The 16,954-nt window shown below is 41.0% G+C and overlaps 1 protein-coding gene and 1 long non-coding RNA gene across 8 annotated transcripts; one reads left to right on the forward strand and one right to left on the reverse strand.

The window, feature by feature from the left end:
- Nucleotides 1–913: 913 nt before the first annotated feature.
- Nucleotides 914–2,774, reverse strand: LOC141930528 (uncharacterized). The gene is made up of 2 exons (XR_012625330.1): nt 2,552–2,774; nt 914–1,450 (listed from the first exon to the last, which is right to left on the reverse strand). It is a non-coding gene; the product is annotated as an uncharacterized LOC141930528 (long non-coding RNA).
- Nucleotides 2,775–2,856: 82 nt separating this feature from the next.
- Nucleotides 2,857–16,917, forward strand: UBE2I (ubiquitin conjugating enzyme E2 I). 7 transcript variants are annotated; one of them, XM_074841501.1, is made up of 8 exons: nt 2,867–2,980; nt 7,309–7,377; nt 7,738–7,816; nt 8,058–8,141; nt 11,335–11,407; nt 13,068–13,177; nt 13,341–13,420; nt 14,128–14,930. In XM_074841501.1, the coding sequence occupies exons 3-8, from the start codon at nt 7,751–7,753 to the stop codon at nt 14,225–14,227; spliced, it is 513 nt and encodes a 170-aa protein (XP_074697602.1). In that variant the 5' UTR covers nt 2,867–2,980; nt 7,309–7,377; nt 7,738–7,750; the 3' UTR covers nt 14,228–14,930. The 7 variants fall into 7 exon arrangements, with proteins under 7 accessions (XP_074697603.1, XP_074697599.1, XP_074697604.1 ...); XM_074841500.1 differs by lacking the exon at nt 2,867–2,980 and adding an exon at nt 3,242–3,343; XM_074841502.1 differs by lacking the exons at nt 7,309–7,377; nt 14,128–14,930 and adding an exon at nt 16,261–16,917 and having other exon boundaries at nt 2,857–2,980.
- Nucleotides 16,918–16,954: the final 37 nt, after the last annotated feature.

The following is a 16,954-nucleotide window of genomic DNA, read 5'->3' on the forward strand; positions in this document are numbered from 1 at the left end:
GAGTGTAAAAGGGACAGCTGTGTACCCTGAATCAGAAGGTGAGCCACAGTGAGCGGCTGCGTGGTGCTCAGTTGCCCTCTGAGCTCAAACCACACCAGTTAATAAAGGGGACATAAACAAGGAAGTCATGAACATCCTGTTTGGATCTTTTATAACATTTAGAGTTTATTTGGAGCTAGCTTTCCTTTCAGTGAGAAGTTTCACTTCAGAAAGATAATGACCCTGCAAATTCATCTTTCAGTGTGCTGAAGTCTTGCTCATCAGCCATAAACACACAGTCCATATTTATATGATGTTCTGGGAGACTGCAATCTGCACAATTTCATGAGATAAATCCTCTGAGTGGTGTGTTGTTTCCCCTAAAACCCACTGCTTTTGGTAATGTCACAGGAATCACTGGGAAAGGTATACAAGGGAGTACACGTTTGTCCTGGTTCTACTGTGGGAATGTGCTACTGGCAAAAGGTTTCTTAGCTAGAGTGATCTTTAGTCTGATTTGGCATAGCCATTATTGCACTTTAACAGCCCTGCTGAAAGTCTCTTTTCCAAATTAGTGCAAAGACACCACCAGAAGTTCCCAGTATATTTTCACCATGTAACATGCTACTGAGATGGCATCCAGTAACTGCTTAGTGAATCAGCCTGTAACTGGTGTGTTCATTAAGATCTTTGAAACTCCCCTCTTCCCCCAAGTCAATTGTGACTGTCAGGATGTTTTCTGTACACACAGCTGCTACCTGTCCATCTCTTCTCCAGCACTTACTAGTTCAAAGGAATAAAGAAATTAAGGCAGATACTGCCATAGGTATCCATGCATTAGGAAATGAGAAAGCTGGGCAGGAGCAAGGGCGCACAAGGCGGCAGGTATCCTGTTTTACGTCCTTGTGATACGCAATTGGCTAAAACACAAATGTGAACAGGAACTGTTTATTCCAAGAGAATGTAATCACTATTAAATAACTCATCTATGGAGAGAAGCTAAATGAGGACTTGAGAATGGTGCAAGTGGTCCAAGGATCTGGTTTGTTTATATGAAGGTGCAATCGTTATTTTGCATTCTTAAACATTTCTGTGGTATGTCACTTCTTGTACTTCTCACTGTAATAGGAAGATGTTGAAACTGCCCACCTGCATGGGTTGAGTTCAAGCCTAAAGCCAGCCTTCAGCAGGGGAGGTGGATCCAAAGACTGAAAAGTCAGTTCCAACTCTGGTAGATGTGCGATTCCAAGCACAAATTTAGACCCATCCTGGAATGAGAGGTTTCTTTGATGATGTATATATAGCTGTTGCAAATATGTCTGTGGAAGCTTTGGAAGCAGTTTGTCTTTTTTCCATCTCTGAAGTCTCTTAAAAACATTAGCTAGTTGACTGAAGAGATTTAAAACAAGTATCTTGTTATGTCAGGCAATGCCCATTGCTTTGACAGCTCAATAGCTTTCTTGAGACCAGCCTAGAAGTAAAAAACCAGAAAGAATACTCACCTTCTCCATCCTTTCTGTAGGAGTCAAAACCAAAATAAATTTAAACAAGAATAGGAATTGTTCAGGGGAAAAAAAGCCTGCAAAGAGCTATAACAGACCACTTAGCTTGTCCCCTTGGCTAATAGCAGGAGCAACTACAATTAAAACACTTAGCTTTGAAGCCCCAAGTGATGAAGACTCCATACTCATGCTTTCCCCATTAAGTAGTCTAGTGTTGTAGTATCTTTGCCAAAAGAAGGATTTTTTTAATACCTCACCTCCATTTTTCTTACTGCAGTTTAAACTGGTGACATCTTGCCCCTCCCATTATGGTCATGAACCACAGATTATTGCCTTACCCTGTGCAACAGCATTTCATTTTCTCAAAGATGGTTTAAAGCTCCATAGTGTGTACATCATGTTTGAAGTGATACAAAAAGAGAAAACCAACAAAACCCACAGAAATTTTAAGTGGAAATATTAAAAGCCCAATAGGATAAAGTATAAATAAAAATGTCCAGCAATGCCTAGATTGATTCTGCCAGCTTTAAGTGCCAGTTGTAACTGAAACCCAGTTGCCTGGGGTTACAAAGAAACAGAATCCTTCTCGTAGGCATTTTAATGTGCCTAAAATGAATCGCTCTTGCAGGTGCCTGCTCACTAGATGGGATGTTGAGCAACAAGGTCCTAACCTCAGCATGTATTTTGATTAGGGCCGATTCAAATCTAAGTGATTATTTATTGAAATAGTTAATTCTAGAGTTCCCAAGAAGAGAAACCATTTTGAACTTTAGTACTACATATAACATAGTTCAAGAAACATTAACAAACACAGACCAGTGCAAGGCATGACTAAGTGGAAGGTTCGGGACTGAAATTTCTTATGTTTCATTAAAATTAGAAAAGTAAGTCAAAGACAGGAACAGAATGTGATTTGTACCCTATATGCCGCTACATGCCATTCTTAGAAACCAAAACCAAACCCGCACACAAAAAAACCCCAAAACAACGGGAAACAAAAACCACAGAGCATAAAGCATGCTGCCTCTTAAAAATCAGGTAAAACAAAAGCAGATTTGGGCCAAACACACCACTAAAGGCTGCACCAGAGGAAGTGTCTGCGTTCCCCAGCGCCCCGGACAGCCCCGGATCGACGGCCAAGGCACGGTCGTCTGTGGCACGGTCGGCAGCAGCAGCGCTCCGCGGCGGCTCCTCACCCCGCCCCGGAGCGGCGCGAACCGGGGAAGACGCTCCGGCGGCGGGACGGGCCCTGAGCCCCGCCGCGCCTTGGTCCCGCCCCCCGCTGCCTCTGACAGGCTCTCCCGCCTGCCCATCACCTGCGAAACCGCCGCCAGGGGCAGCGCCCCCATCCACCAATCAGAGGCCCGGCTGAGCACGGGGGGTGGGGCTCGGCCAGGCTCGAGCGCGTCTCGGGGCCGGCGCGGCCTGGCAGACCCGCGCTAGCGCCCGTCGACGGACCGGAGCTTTCCAGGGCGCGGGCGACTCCCTCAGCGCCCGAGGTAAAACTGCGCTCGGCTCCTCCACGGGGGCTCGTGGGAGCCGCGGGGCACGAGGAGAGAGCCCTGCTGCGATCCTTTCCTGCGCGCTGCGCTCAGGCGTTGTTCGGGCACCTCTGGGTCCTGAGTCGCGGGGGTGCGCAAAGCCTGGCGGACGGATCGCGCGCAGGATCGTGCAGCGTCGCGGCGCGGACGGGTCGGGTCGAGGGACACACGGCGCTGCCGCGCTGCGCGCCGAGGGGAGAGAGAGAGAGAGGGAGGGAAACTCCGGACCAGAGACAAAGGGGGGGGAGTCGAGTCGGGAACATCCGGGTCATTCGCTGCCGCTTCAATCCGGGACACGCGCGGGTGCTGCGGCCGATCACGGTGAGGCCTGGCCGGGCGAGGGGCCTGGGGCGGCGGGGCCTGGCGCGGCGCGCGGGCGGCCCTGGGCCCTGAGCGAGGGGGGCCGGGCTGGCGCTCGCCGCCCGCGGCGCGAAGGGACGGGCCGCGGCGGAGTATGTGGGCCTGGCGGCTCCTGCGGCGGCCGCGCGGCCGGGCCCGTCCGCGCACCGTTGCCGGCCTGAGGCGGGCGCTGCGCCTCCCGCGGCCCGTCCCCGGAGGTCTCGGTCGCCGCGGGCCGAGTTGGCCGAGGAGGTCTGGGTGCCACCGGGCCTGCGCGAAGCGGTCCCCGCCCCGACGAGTACTTGCCCGGGAGCCAGCGGGCGGGCGCCGGGGTGCCCTGTGCAGGCCTCGGACGCCGGCCCCGGCCCCTTCGCGGGGCCCGCGAGACCAGCGGCCTTCGGCGGAGGCACAGGCAGCGCTCGGCCCTGCCGCGGCTGCTGCGGGCCAAGTTACTTGGCCGGTCGGGCACCGAGACCCGCTGCCGCGCGGCTCCTTTTGTTGTTCTCCTTGCGACTCGGCTAGCCGTTCGCCTAGTACCGCCTCTTCTACCTTCCTCACGCCGCAGGCAGGAGGAGGCTTTCTGTTCCAGTCCAGAGTTAGCATGCTTTGATTAAACCTCAGCCCTTCGCCTTCTCCACCCTTCTGAAAAGTAAAATTTGTATAGTTTTGGGGCAAACTACTCCAACTGATAATTTCTTCCTGTGTCAGTATTTAACTTGCACAGTAAAAGTGTGAGGCTAACAATCTTAACGATTTTTTTCTTGCTCTTTGGAATTAATAATACCTATTGAAAGTTCTTGAGACTTAAAGAGCATGGCGTTGATGTATTTAGAGACTTACCATGGCTCAGAACTGTGGGCGTGACTGCTGTTCTGTGGCACAGGAACGCTTCTTTGCAAGACTTGCTGTTTGTGTTTGGAAATAGGTTCTCTCCCTCCCCCTGCCCCCCCAGGAGGTATAGATGGGTAAAATGATCTGTAGTGGAACACAAAGTCTGTGCCTGTGAGCATGTTGGTTTTGTTTTGTCCTTTTTTCCAAAATAGGTAGTAGTAACAGTGGTAGAGGCAAGCTACTGAGTAAATTTGGAAGTTTCTGTTAATTTCGTAATGAGTTGATAGCAGTAAAAGGGACATTGCTACCTCTTAATGTCAGGGTGTGTTTGGGGGGATTAAAACCAAACGAAATGTGAAGACTGGTCTCTTAGGCTTGTGTGGCCCCTGCAAGATAGGGTTGATATACTTCCTCCAGTGCAAAAGTTTGCGTTCTCTCTAGTGATGTAGCACATAAATATGTTGGGACTTCAGTTCTGTTCGTTAGCAGTAAATTTCTCAGGTGAAGAAAACAAATTAAATCAAAACCCTAAGAACTGGGGTGTTTGGAGTTTTTTGTTTGTGTAGTTTTGGTGATGTGTGTGGTGTTTGTGGGGATGGTTTGTTTTTTATTTTAACTACTTCATGTTAATAGAGAAGTCTTGCATTTGTGAGGTATTTCAGAAGCTTACAAGAGCTAAACTTAACATACAGATATTCAAGCAAACTACTATTCCAAAGGAGAGAGAGGAAAAAAAACCCAAACCATGCATGTAAATTATTGAAGAAGATAAAAGTACCAGTGAGAATATCATATCTTCAGGTTTAATACCCACTTAGTATCTCACTCCTTCCTGCTACTCCATAATTTCTGAGATCAAAATATATACTGATGTGATCAATCTGTTTGCCCTGTGTCAAGCTCCAGCAGAACTAACATTATTTTACTGAAGAGCTGCTGGAGAGAATATTTGGCAATTTTTTAATAGGTTGATTTGCTTTTGCGAGGTGCTTACCTAACTGGATCTTTTGAAGTGGGCTTTCTTCTTTGTCTGTAATCTCTACTTGGTAGTAGTTTGTGATGAGGTTTTAGATGCTTGTCTGTCCCTGTCAGGGTAACTGAAGCCTGTGGAGACCATATACACTGAAATTTGGGATGTTGTCTGTCAGTGCTTAACTAAGTCAAATGCCTCAAGATGTGAAAAGGTATTTATAGAACGTAAGAAAATCTTTAATTTACTAGGACACAGTATAGTGCATAACCAGTTGCAAAAACAAGCAGGATATAGAGCCTGAAAGCTTGGGGTTTCTCTGTTGAGAACTCATTTGATTGGTGGTGTTCTGTAGGACATACATTGTTTATATGCCCTGTGAGAAGTTGGCATTTCCCTTGAGGTGCATGTAATTAATTGGCTGTTAGCCACAGGAAATGTAATTCATGTGTTTGAAAGCATCCTGTAATATGTTTCTTGGCAGAAAAGGTAGCTGAGTTACTAAACTGTCTAAGAATATTTGAATGGTTTATAAGTACAAATAATTTTCTCAAATTATCATGGTGAGGTTAGTATTATTACAGCGGACCACCAGGTACTAACAGCACAACTGAAATTCTGCCGTATATTCGCTAATTCATTTACACCTGTTGCCAAGGGCATGGGCTCACAAAATATTTAAAATTATTCCCTGTATAATTTGGTTAAGGGAGAGGTATTTTTGTTCAGATGGTATCTTTTCAGTGGCTCCACATCTCCTGCGTGTGAACGGACTAAAATCTGAAGTGGTATGTACAGTTTGTGTTGACTTAAGTCCTGCAAATCTTCTGACGTAACCAAGATACAGATGCATGTGTTGGGAATAGTAGAGGAATATTGGACTGAATATAGGATTTTTTGTGTGCGTGTTTACTGAGTGTTAATGGTCCCTTTTAAAAAGCTTTATCTGACGTGAATTTAATTGCTAGTTGAAGTTAAAATTATGGATTATGGCCATCCACAAAAAACTGACTTTGAAAAAAGCTAGGAGGAGGGATTTGAAATATCAACTGTCCTAGGAACTGCAAAAAACAATCTGGTGTTTTTAACAACTTCTAGTTAAGGTGTCTGCACTGCTAAGCCAGTTTTGATGATGTGTAAATACTTAAATTGGGAGCATGCTGTCTTCTAATCTTTAAAGGGTATGGCAGATGAACATGAAATGAACGTGTCTACATATCTTACATGGAATAGGTCTGTGCCTGGTAAATCTCTTTAGCATGAACATCACACTGAAGGGTATAGCATGAACATGTGAGATTTTTTTTTTTTTGAAACAAGGATCTTTGTGAGCTGCAATTCATATTGTTATAGTAGTAGATGGCAATACTCTTACAAGTAATCTAGATCTTAATACAACGCAAATTTTGCATAATTCTTAACTGGTGTTTAAATGTTTGTTTTAATAGAGTGGTAACACTCCTTTCATTAATTCTGTGAGCTTGTTTAGTGGAAGAATTCTACTCTTCTGGCTGTCATAAAGGCTTGTTAGCTACTTACAGAGTTGAGAACAAATTGGCCTGGCTTCTCCAACTGCCAAGTATCAAGTATCTTAAAATGGGTAGAAGTGCAGTAGGGAGGAGGATTAAAAACCTTCACTGGAGTTGGTTTTGACCATGTGGCTAATGAAACCCTGAGTTTAGATACAGTTTGACAATGAGAAATAAGCTCTTGCATTGACTACTGTTCTGGGTGAATGGAGAATCCTCCCCTGAATTTGAAGGCACCGCTCTGTTGCAACCATCATGTCTAGAACTGTTCTTGCATCATATGCAGTAGCAACTTGTGCTTTATGTGGTTCTTCTGCAATCTCAGTCACCATGCTTGGCTATTACTAAGGCAGGGAAGGTGCAGAAAGAGGATGCAGTTAGTTTATACTGGAGTTGAAAACCTGCCTTGTGGAATGAGTGGGCCGCTGGCTCTTCCTTAACTCTGTTCTGTATTGTTGTCTGTTCCTGCTGCTGTCTAGAAGTTGTATAGTGGCGTTACTGCAAAACTGAGGTGATTTTGTTAAATTCTGTGCCTGTGGTGATTTTTGTGTAGAATACTGGCTTTCAATGGGAATTTATAGTCCAAAAATAACATTTCTTATTCCCGTGTTTGCCAGAAACAGGAGCAGTACAGGTGTTTGCCCACAGAAGAAAGCCATACCTTTTGTGGTGTAGTACGGAGATAGGTATGTGCTTGTCAGTTGCACAAGTAGGAAGTCTGAGCACTTTTCCCATTACTAATAGTGTTTCTGTTGTCAAGCTACTGTCAGTCATTTCCAAGATATGGTTCAAATATAAAACACAGGGTGGAGATAGTATTTTGTAGCTCAAGTCCAGTCACTAAGAGGTTGTTGACATGGGGAAACTTGATGTTATTCTTGATGTTAACTTCTGCAGAGTGTGCAGAAATGTGTGTTTTGGCTATAGTGGTAAAAATCAGAGGCCAAAATATTTCCTTAGTTAGCAGGGCTTATAAACAGATAATATAATGTGTTGTTTACACTGTAAGTAAAAGTTTATACTAAAAGCAGTTATCTTTGTTTTAGAGGGATTCTGAATATGTCTGGCATAGCTCTTAGCAGACTTGCACAGGAGAGAAAAGCCTGGAGAAAAGATCATCCGTTTGTAAGTATGAGGACTGTCAGATTCTGACTCTGCAGTTATGGTGTTCTGATGATTTTTTTTTTTTCTTTACCCTGATGTGATTTTTTTTTTTTAAAATTAAATTCATTTTTTAAATAAAAAAGCTGCTTAAAACTATGTAGGGCAAAAAGAAATAACTCTGTGTAAAGATAAAAGTATGTCATGAAGTATTCTAAGTACATCTTCTGAAATCCTCACCCTTTGGCTTTTTGCCTTAATTCAGGGATTTGTAGCAGTACCTACAAAAAATCCAGATGGCACAATGAATCTAATGAACTGGGAGTGTGCTATTCCAGGAAAGAAAGGGGTAAGACTTACTGTTGTAACATCTCACGGTGAAAAGTGACATAAGCCTGCTCATGCATTACACTGACAACTGACAGCGTAACTTACATGTAGTTTTATAGAAATGCTTGGATCATGCTGCTACTTTAGAATCCAGGTGTAGTGGGCTAAGAATAATAGTGGACAAAATATACCATGAGCCTGTTCAACTGCTGGCACTGACCACCTTAAGTTTTCAGAGCAGTGTGTAAGAATCCTGCATTAAGCAAACTTTAAGATTGTCTTCTGCTTTATGCAGGGTTTATTGTGACTTATTACTAATTAATACTACCAAAATGTTGCCTCAGCTGGTTAACTGCCAATACCTTTTTTGTCCACAAAATAGTGAGACTCTTCAGTCCTAGAAAAGTGCTGTAACAGTGTTTTTAACTTTTTGAATTTCATGGAAAATAATTCTGCGTTATCAAGATGGAATTTCATTGCCTTCCATTTTATGGAATTTCTCTTTTTTTATTGGAGAAACAAGAATAGAACTCTCTAACATTCTTTCTTTTTATCTGATTTCACTTGTGCTTCTGTGTCCCTTTCCTTAAAATAACAAGGGAAAAGAAAAAGTCTGTAGAGGGCAGAATTGTTTATTTTTATTCAGCTTGATCTGGTTCTAGGGGATAGGAGAAATGCAGACTTTCAAGTGGAAATAGTAATTAATGCATGAAACTTCTTTGATTTTTGTACGCTGTCATTATAACATCTCATTCTGAGCAGATTCTTGTTTCTATTTTTCAAGATGTTACTTAGCATGTCGAGATTGTTCTTGAATTAATTTGATGCAGTTGTTTCTTCTGAGATAATACTATTACTTAGTGGTTTTCAATCTTATGGGTCTTTAGTGTTTTGCATTGGATGTGGTATTTCTTTTGTTGCTTTGCCTGTTCTACTGCCTCTTGCCAACTTGCTTAAGATTTCGTTTCCTAAATTCTGAGAAGAAAAAGTATGTAGGCAAAACCTGCAGATTCTGTACTACTGCCTCAGTTTAATGCTGAACGTGGCATTGCTGTTATTGTTGTAACAGCTCAATAGTTTGGCAGTTGTCAGCACAGCTCAAGTCAGTTCTTAAAGAAGCACCTAAAAATAATTTAACCATGTAAGGAAAAACTTGTCCCCTTGTGTTCTGCCAAAACAAGATATCCCTCATAATAGCCAATTATGTACCTTATCAAGATGTCACCTTTAAATACTTCTGTAAAGTCTTCATGCCATACAAAATCTTCATGCTACTGCTTTAAAGTTTTGTAAACCACAAAATGGAGGGCACTGGACCCTTAAAGCCAACTTCTTGCTTCCTAGAAAACACATCACACCAGGAAAAGATCAGTTATGCTCATGTGATTTCTGGTAGAGATTTATTTTAAAAATCATGGTTTTTACTTGTGTAAAGATGCTGTCTCTTTAACAAGAAGCAGCATGCCTTGCTCATCTCTACCAGACCAACCAGTTGTTCTCTTGCCTTTGTGTTTGGAGGCATGCTGTACTGCACTGCTGCTCCTGATCAGATGAGTAGTTGAAACCACCAAAATGCTTTCTTGTCAGCCAGATCAAAAACTGAAGTAAAGTGGTGTTAGTCCTGGGTTGGATATCTTTGATCACTTTTTTTGACAGCAAATCACTTGTTTTTCGAGTCAAATTATAGATAGTTAACATCTGTAACCTGTCCAGTAACACAATATGATATTGATGATACTGCTGTCGTACCGTTATCTTAGTAGAGCTTTTGAGTGTCTGCTGTCTTTCATCCATAAGGTATGTTGCTCTGTCACAAAGACAGTAAAAACTTTGTTGACTGTTCTGGTGTTCTACCTGAAGAAATGATTAAAAGCTGTTTGTCTTCCCCTATGACTGAAAGCAAACAAAATAGGAAAAGTTTATTCTATCAAAACACTCCTCTCTTCTAAAAAGGGCAAGTTTGTCTCCTCTGAGAAGGTACGGAGAATAGATATTTCTAGTTGTTGACAACTGACTAGAGCTGTTCAGAACAAGTTCTTTAAATAGACTATAGCAAATGTAATCAAACTCACTTGCTTTTTAAAACATGGTTATCTTAGCATTCCGTAACATGTTTGGGGTGGGTGTGGGTTTTTTTTTCCCCTCTTTGCTTTCTCTTTCAGCTGAAAATCACATAATTCACGTAAGAAAGAATTAGGGATTTCCTCTGAAGGTGGTCTTCAAACATACCTGTCTGTCCCTGAGGATAAGACTTGATCATTTATGCTGTTAAGATGTGAGACCATCTTTACTCCAGTTTGTTTTAAAGAATGAACACAACACTTATTTCCATTGCAACATTTCCCTAGTGAGGGCAAGTTACAGAGAAGTGGTCTGAATTTTACATATATAATAAACTTTTCTGTATTTCTATACTTCTTACCAGAAATCAGTTTGTCAGAAGATGTGCTTTTTTTTCCTTATTTCCAAGTAAGATGACAAGTATATATTGGAGATGGGCTTTCTGTCCTTTGCTAGATGTTTTTCTGTGGTTACATGACGCCTTTGAGTAGTGCTGTCTTATTTGGTCTGCTCTGTAGCACGGGAACTGCTCTTACCAGTGCTTTTCCCAGTTTCTGGTGGGGATAAAAAGCTGCTTAGAATTTCGGTTACACAGAAAGATGGAATCTGTGAGACTACTTGCTACCAAATGCAGACAGGGTTAGACTAGTGACTCTCCTATTAACTGTACCAGTACTATAGTGCTGTCCAAATTTTTTTGTTCATTTGTGGTTTTCTTAGCAACATTCTTGTGAGGCAAATAGAAGCCATTTACATCCACGTGCTTAAGGGGTGTATCCATATCCTATCTTCTCAGACTTATTTTAAGTGGGGATATAATGGTCCCTTTCTCATTGCATGTGTATCATGTAGAATTTTGGAAGTATTCTGTTCTTCTTTGTACTATGGAAATTTTACTTGTGTATGGAAACCGACAATGATCCTGACTCTGTTGATGACTCAGCAACACTTACTAGCTGTAAGGAAGTGGAAAAGCAGTTTTATTTCTTCAGCTCCTTATATAGGTAGGATAACTTGTCTCAGTCTAAACAGCATTTTCTGCTGTGTAGCAAAAGGATGTTTTGTACTTTGCCTGAAAAACTGTATTATTGATAAGCTTTTTTCCACAAGTTTGACTTACGTAATTTAAACCCTGCCATAACTTTTTATAGACACCATGGGAAGGAGGCTTATTTAAACTACGGATGCTTTTCAAGGATGACTATCCTTCCTCACCCCCCAAATGTAAGTAAAATGACTAAAAACCACGGGTTTATTAGAACAATGCTAAACTCCTCCATGAGGTTCTATGAATGGTTTATTAGTTTCTTACAGATTTTTTTTAAAGGAAAGCTGCTTTTTTCTTTTTTTTTCCCCACCCACCACTTTGCATTTAGAAAGCTGTGATGAAATAAGTGAAGTGTTCAATATAACAAAATTGGGAGGGGAGGAGGATTGCTGTGTGGCTTTCCTCAAAGTTTGACAAAAGCACCACTTGAAGTGTTTACTACTTGATCAGCACTCTTTGGAAACTAATAGGTAGGCATGGTTAGACCAAGTCCCTTCATGTGTTCTTACTGTTAAGTTGGTCTTCTAAACCAAGAACTCAGAAGGCACGAACTTAGCAAAAATAATTTTAAAAGTTCCATCAACTTTAACCTTTTCATCAACTTGCTCGAAAACATGGATCTATTCTTTTTCTGATACTATCTACAACAGGTATCTTCAGATACCTAGTTTCCTTGTTAAGTTTTTTACTTTTTCTTATCCCATCTCAGACTTACCTACTTTAGAAATCTGAAAACATCTGTTGCCTTGCCTGGTTTCCTCGTTCTTGAATGGTCTACCATCTCAAATAAATGACAGTGATTACAAATGGCTCCCGGCAGCAGTTCATTTCTCATTTCATTTTACTGTTTCAGCCTGTATTGGTTGTCTTGGCTACTCGTTTTGTTTGTTACCACCTAAATACATGTGACACAAGGGGAAACATATGTTTTAATTAGAAAATATTTAACATGAATGAATATTTTGAGAAATAACCAAGTAGCACATCCTGCAAGCGTTAAATGAACTGTCCTGCCCTAAAATAAGATGTATATGTGACTGGTAAGATTTCTTACCAGTGCAGCTTCTGAGTTCCTACTGAATTGAGCAGCTCCTAAGCAAGACTTACTTGTGATGTCAGATGGATTAGAAAACTGCACTAACATGTAGATGTTCTATATAGTGCTAAACAAGCATTCATTAGTTTAATCAAGATGGTGGCTGTTGCATTTAAGTCCTGTAAAGATTAAAGAAATGCCAGAATATAGATTGAGTGGGAGGAGAGCTGCACAAGCATACTCCTTCAGTCAGTCTTGCAACTTAAACTTGGTTCCTCTTGTTCAGTGCATCTTGTTTATACATAAAGGAAAAGGGAAACAAAAAATGCTAGAAACTTAAGTCTTCTTTGTATGGAACTTACAGTATTTTAAAGTGAGAAGAGATGAGTTAAGGGCAGTATCTTTCCTTTATATAGTAGTATGTGAGGCTGTAAAGACAGGATTGGTTTATAAAGGTCTTTATCACAAAGCTACTACAAACAATTCTGTCAGTTTCCATTCCTAAACCAAAAGGTAACTGGTCACAGTGATAGTGTTACATTGCCTGGTTTGATATCACAGATGCAATGGAGTTCCTGCTTTAAATGCAGGCTGAGGCAGGAAGAAAACCAGTATTAATAACTCCAGAAATCTGTGTGGGGTTTGGTGGTGGGTTGTTTTTTTTTTTTTTAGGGGAGTATGTGTGGGGGTGTCTTTGGCCAGGTTTGTTGGTTGGTTGTGTTTTTTTTCCCACTGATCTAAACTAACTCTCTGATCTTACTCTTAGTGCTGCATGCAAGTAATTATCTCTTCTTCATCAGGTAAATTTGAACCGCCATTATTCCACCCAAACGTGTATCCTTCAGGCACAGTGTGTCTCTCCATCTTAGAGGAGGACAAGGACTGGAGGCCAGCAATCACAATTAAACAGGTCATTAATTGTACTTATTCTTAGCCCTTTTATTTGCTTTGCTTATCTGATGTGAATGTAAGATGTTCACTGTGTGTTTCTAGAGTTGGTTTCTAAGGGTTTTTTAATTGAATATCTCTTAGTAATATCCATGCCTATGTTACTTCTATTCCTTCTTCCACAGATCTTGTTAGGAATACAGGAACTTCTAAATGAACCAAATATTCAAGACCCAGCTCAAGCAGAGGCTTACACAATTTACTGGTAAGTATCTTTGTGTATCAGCTTTAAAGCTGTCATGTTGCCTACAGCTGTCTATTACTTATAACATGCAAATGTTATTAGAAATGATCAGAGGAATTTTCTTACCTTCATGGGTGTATCCTGCAGAGATGCCTAGCTTGTGCTAAGCTTGAACAAAACAGTAACTTCACAGTTATTAGGCTAGTGGAGCTTTTAATAGCATCGCAACAGCGATAAAGTGCAAAGACTCCTTCAGTTAGACCATGATTCTCATCCTGGTTCTAGCCCAACATAGAATCCTTTCCCCTAAAGGCTGAGTAGTAGAGATAAGACATAATGATTTCATGAGACCAGCAATAGAGGAGATGGAATTAGCCAACAAATACCATTCATCAGTATAGGTGTAACTTACTTGTGTGCAGTAGTGGGTACCTATAAGCACTCGTGCCTGAAGGTTGAAGGAAAGCTGTGATTGCTGTAGGAAATATGCAGCACTTTGTGAAAACTAGATCTTCCAAAGAATAGGTTAAAAAGTACAGAAAGCTTGTGGCTTTAGCAGAATGAAGTTTGCATTGGTTAGGAGGGGTGGTAAAGTTGTGAGCTAAAAAGTACTTTTTTTTTTTTTTAAGGCTTAATCTTAAAACTTTTCCACCATTAAAAAGGGATTGCTGATCTATAATCTTTAGGGGAGCAAAACGCTTTTAAACAAATGCTTTTGGCACTGACAGCTACTGGAATAATGACCAAGATGGAAGTACAGAATTGCCATTCTGGAGAGAAGAACTACTCTCCAGGAGAGTGACAAGTTTGAAAAATGGCATTTTATGAGACTTCACAATACAAGCTACATCAAAAATGTCTGTTATAGGATCTTAGTGAAAAGGAAACATAGGGATGGGTAGTTTGTCTCAGAGTTAAAGTTAAGGCTTCACTCAATGTTATTTTTAAGTATCTACTGAAGACTTGGTGGGACTGAGTGCATATGGAGGACAGTTAGATGCCCAGACCTTTGGGAGCTAGTAATGATGAGGCAGCACCTCCCCACCCCACCCCCCTTTTTTTTTTTTTCTTGGTAAAACCACTCTGAGGGAATATGGGGCAGGAATAATATACTTTTATACATGTATAAATAGTCTGTGTGTTTTATCACTTCCCACATGCTTGTATGTACAAACCCAGACTTGTTTCTGCTTTATTGTAAGTGCTTCTAGAAAAAAAAATCTATTGAGAATAAACTATAACATGTGCTTTTTCTTACTTCAAATATATATATTCTCCCATTCATCCTCTTCATGTCTTTCGGACATGCATAGTACTTCAGATGGGTTACTACTATGTTTCTGCAGCCTGAGTGTGTGTGTCTTATTATCTAATGAGTAACTGGTAGAAGCTGCTCAACAGAGCAGGATTGTGTATGCATCTGTAATTTGGCATAGTTGATAAATACTGGGGAAGATGCAGTGTTGTTTAAATAGATGTCTTTCAGTCAAGTTGTTAACTTCAAGAATAAACTTTGTATTCAAAATAAGAATACTTGTTCTCATTCTCAGGATTGCTTTGGTACTGTCGCTCTGTAACTAGCACTCCTAATGTGCTAACCTGCTTCCTCCCTGCTGTAGGCATGCAGAGTCTGCTACAGCAGGCATTCTTTTGTGTGGATTCTGAGGGTGTAAGACTTAACAGCTAGGTTGTGTTCTCATGTGACAATGCCATCTAACTTAAAGAAAAATATTAGAATAAAGTTTGTAAATTTATGAGAAGAAACTAGAGTATTTTCAGTCTGTTTGCCAGTTCATTGGACATGACCAAAATGGGCTTCATTTCTTCTTCCCCCCAAACTGTCAACTTCTGAGGATATAATTTGCTGCCTCTTTTGTTTTTTTTACTGCAGCAAGCCTTCATAGCTGAAAGTAAGTTAAGTTTACTGCAAAGCTGTCTGCAAAATCTAGTCACTGTAAGCTACCTTTGGCACAAGTGTAATGGTAACAAATTTTTGTTTAGCTCTTGACTGACACTTCTGACAGCTAATACAAAATATGGTGCTGAATGTAAATGGATGCTTTACTAAGCTACTACCATCCCTCATTGGCCCAAGAATAGAAAACAAAGAACTTGCCCTTTTATTTGTTGAGTCTGAGGCTTAATGACTGGTCATAGTTCCCTAAAGTAGTACTTGCTTATTTAATCAATCTGTTGCAAGTATGCTAGTCTTAATGAAGTACAGTGTTTTTTCAGAATGCTGAGCTAGCTTTTTTTTCAACTGAAGGTTAGGATAAACCTAACACTGTGAGTCATGGTCTGCAGAGATAAAGGCTGAAACTACCATACCGTTACCATTTTCTGGTTTCTTAAAGCACGCTTCCCCTCTTTCCCCAAAGCAGTAAAGATGATGCTTTGTAATCATATGAAGTCCACCAACTGTTAGTGAACTGCTCTCATCAACCACTCTGTGCCGTTAGGATACTGGTATTGTTGATGACCTCAGGTCTTAACATGGGGAGTGGAAGACTTGTGTTCAGATGGGTAAGAACACTTGCACGTAAGGTACAGCTGGCCTTGAGAAAGAGCAGGCACAAACCTTAGAGACACTGGTATGGTATGAAGTCAAATAGTACAATCATTTGACAACAGATGAAGTTTGGGAAGTAACTAGTTAAACTGTACTGTACTTCCCTCTAAATTATCAGGGTAATGGTCCAGAAAAGCCTTAAATATATGGTAGTGTTCAGCGAATTCCTGTCTAACGGTTTTGCCTTCAGCAATGACTTTGTTTCATGTTGAAGAGAAATAGAACAGTACCTCTGTAATATGGCCTCTTGATTTCTCAAGCCGTAATTACCCTTTCTCTCTCTTCTATTCAGCCAAAACAGAGTGGAATATGAAAAGAGGGTTCGAGCACAAGCCAAGAAGTTTGCACCATCATAAGCATCTGTCATGCAGCATCTTAAAAAGGAAGGGATTGGTTTGGCAAGAACTTGTTTACAAAACTTTTGCAAAATCTAATGTTGCTATGTACAATTAATATCCACTTAGGGGAGGGGGTCATATGTGTGCCATTTTCCATATTCGCCACTTGTATACAGTTCTAAATTTGCTGAATTGCCCCCAGTTTTTTCATACAGGGTCTCTTCCTTCAGTCTTTTGTATTTTTGATTGTTATGTAAAACTTGCTTTTATTTTAATATTGATGTCAGTATTTCAACTGCTGTAAAATTATAAACTTTTATACTTCTATAAATTCACTAGTATCTCTAGTTACTTTGCTATCTGATGCAGGCATGCTTTAAAATGTTAGAACTATATTTAGCCTCTAGCTGGCTGTATGAAAAAAAAATCATGCCCTCCACCCCCTTCCCTCCCTGAATTTGTTTTTCTATCTTTCAGAAACTAGGTTGTTATTGCTTAAGAGCCTCTGAGATCCAAAGTCAGCCAGCATCCTTATTCTGCATCACTTCCTTTGTGTTTATATGGCGTTCTGTCTGTGTTGCTGTTTAGAGTAAATAAACTGTTTATATAAAGGGCTTTGTTTCATTTATCTTCATTAAAATGATTAAA

This window comes from Strix aluco, chromosome 15 (genome assembly GCF_031877795.1).
Source record: "Strix aluco isolate bStrAlu1 chromosome 15, bStrAlu1.hap1, whole genome shotgun sequence".
In the NCBI taxonomy this organism is placed as follows: Eukaryota; Metazoa; Chordata; class Aves; order Strigiformes; family Strigidae; genus Strix; species Strix aluco.

Bases quoted from the DNA above. Each gene is read 5' to 3' on its own strand.
- UBE2I (XM_074841498.1), top strand. From the start codon at position 7,751: ATGTCTGGCATAGCTCTTAGCAGACTTGCACAGGAGAGAAAAGCCTGG. The intron at 8,142-11,334 runs GTAAGACTTACT...AACTTTTTATAG, and splicing joins CTATTCCAGGAAAGAAAGGG to ACACCATGGGAAGGAGGCTT. The intron at 13,178-13,340 runs GTCATTAATTGT...CTTCTTCCACAG, and splicing joins CAGCAATCACAATTAAACAG to ATCTTGTTAGGAATACAGGA.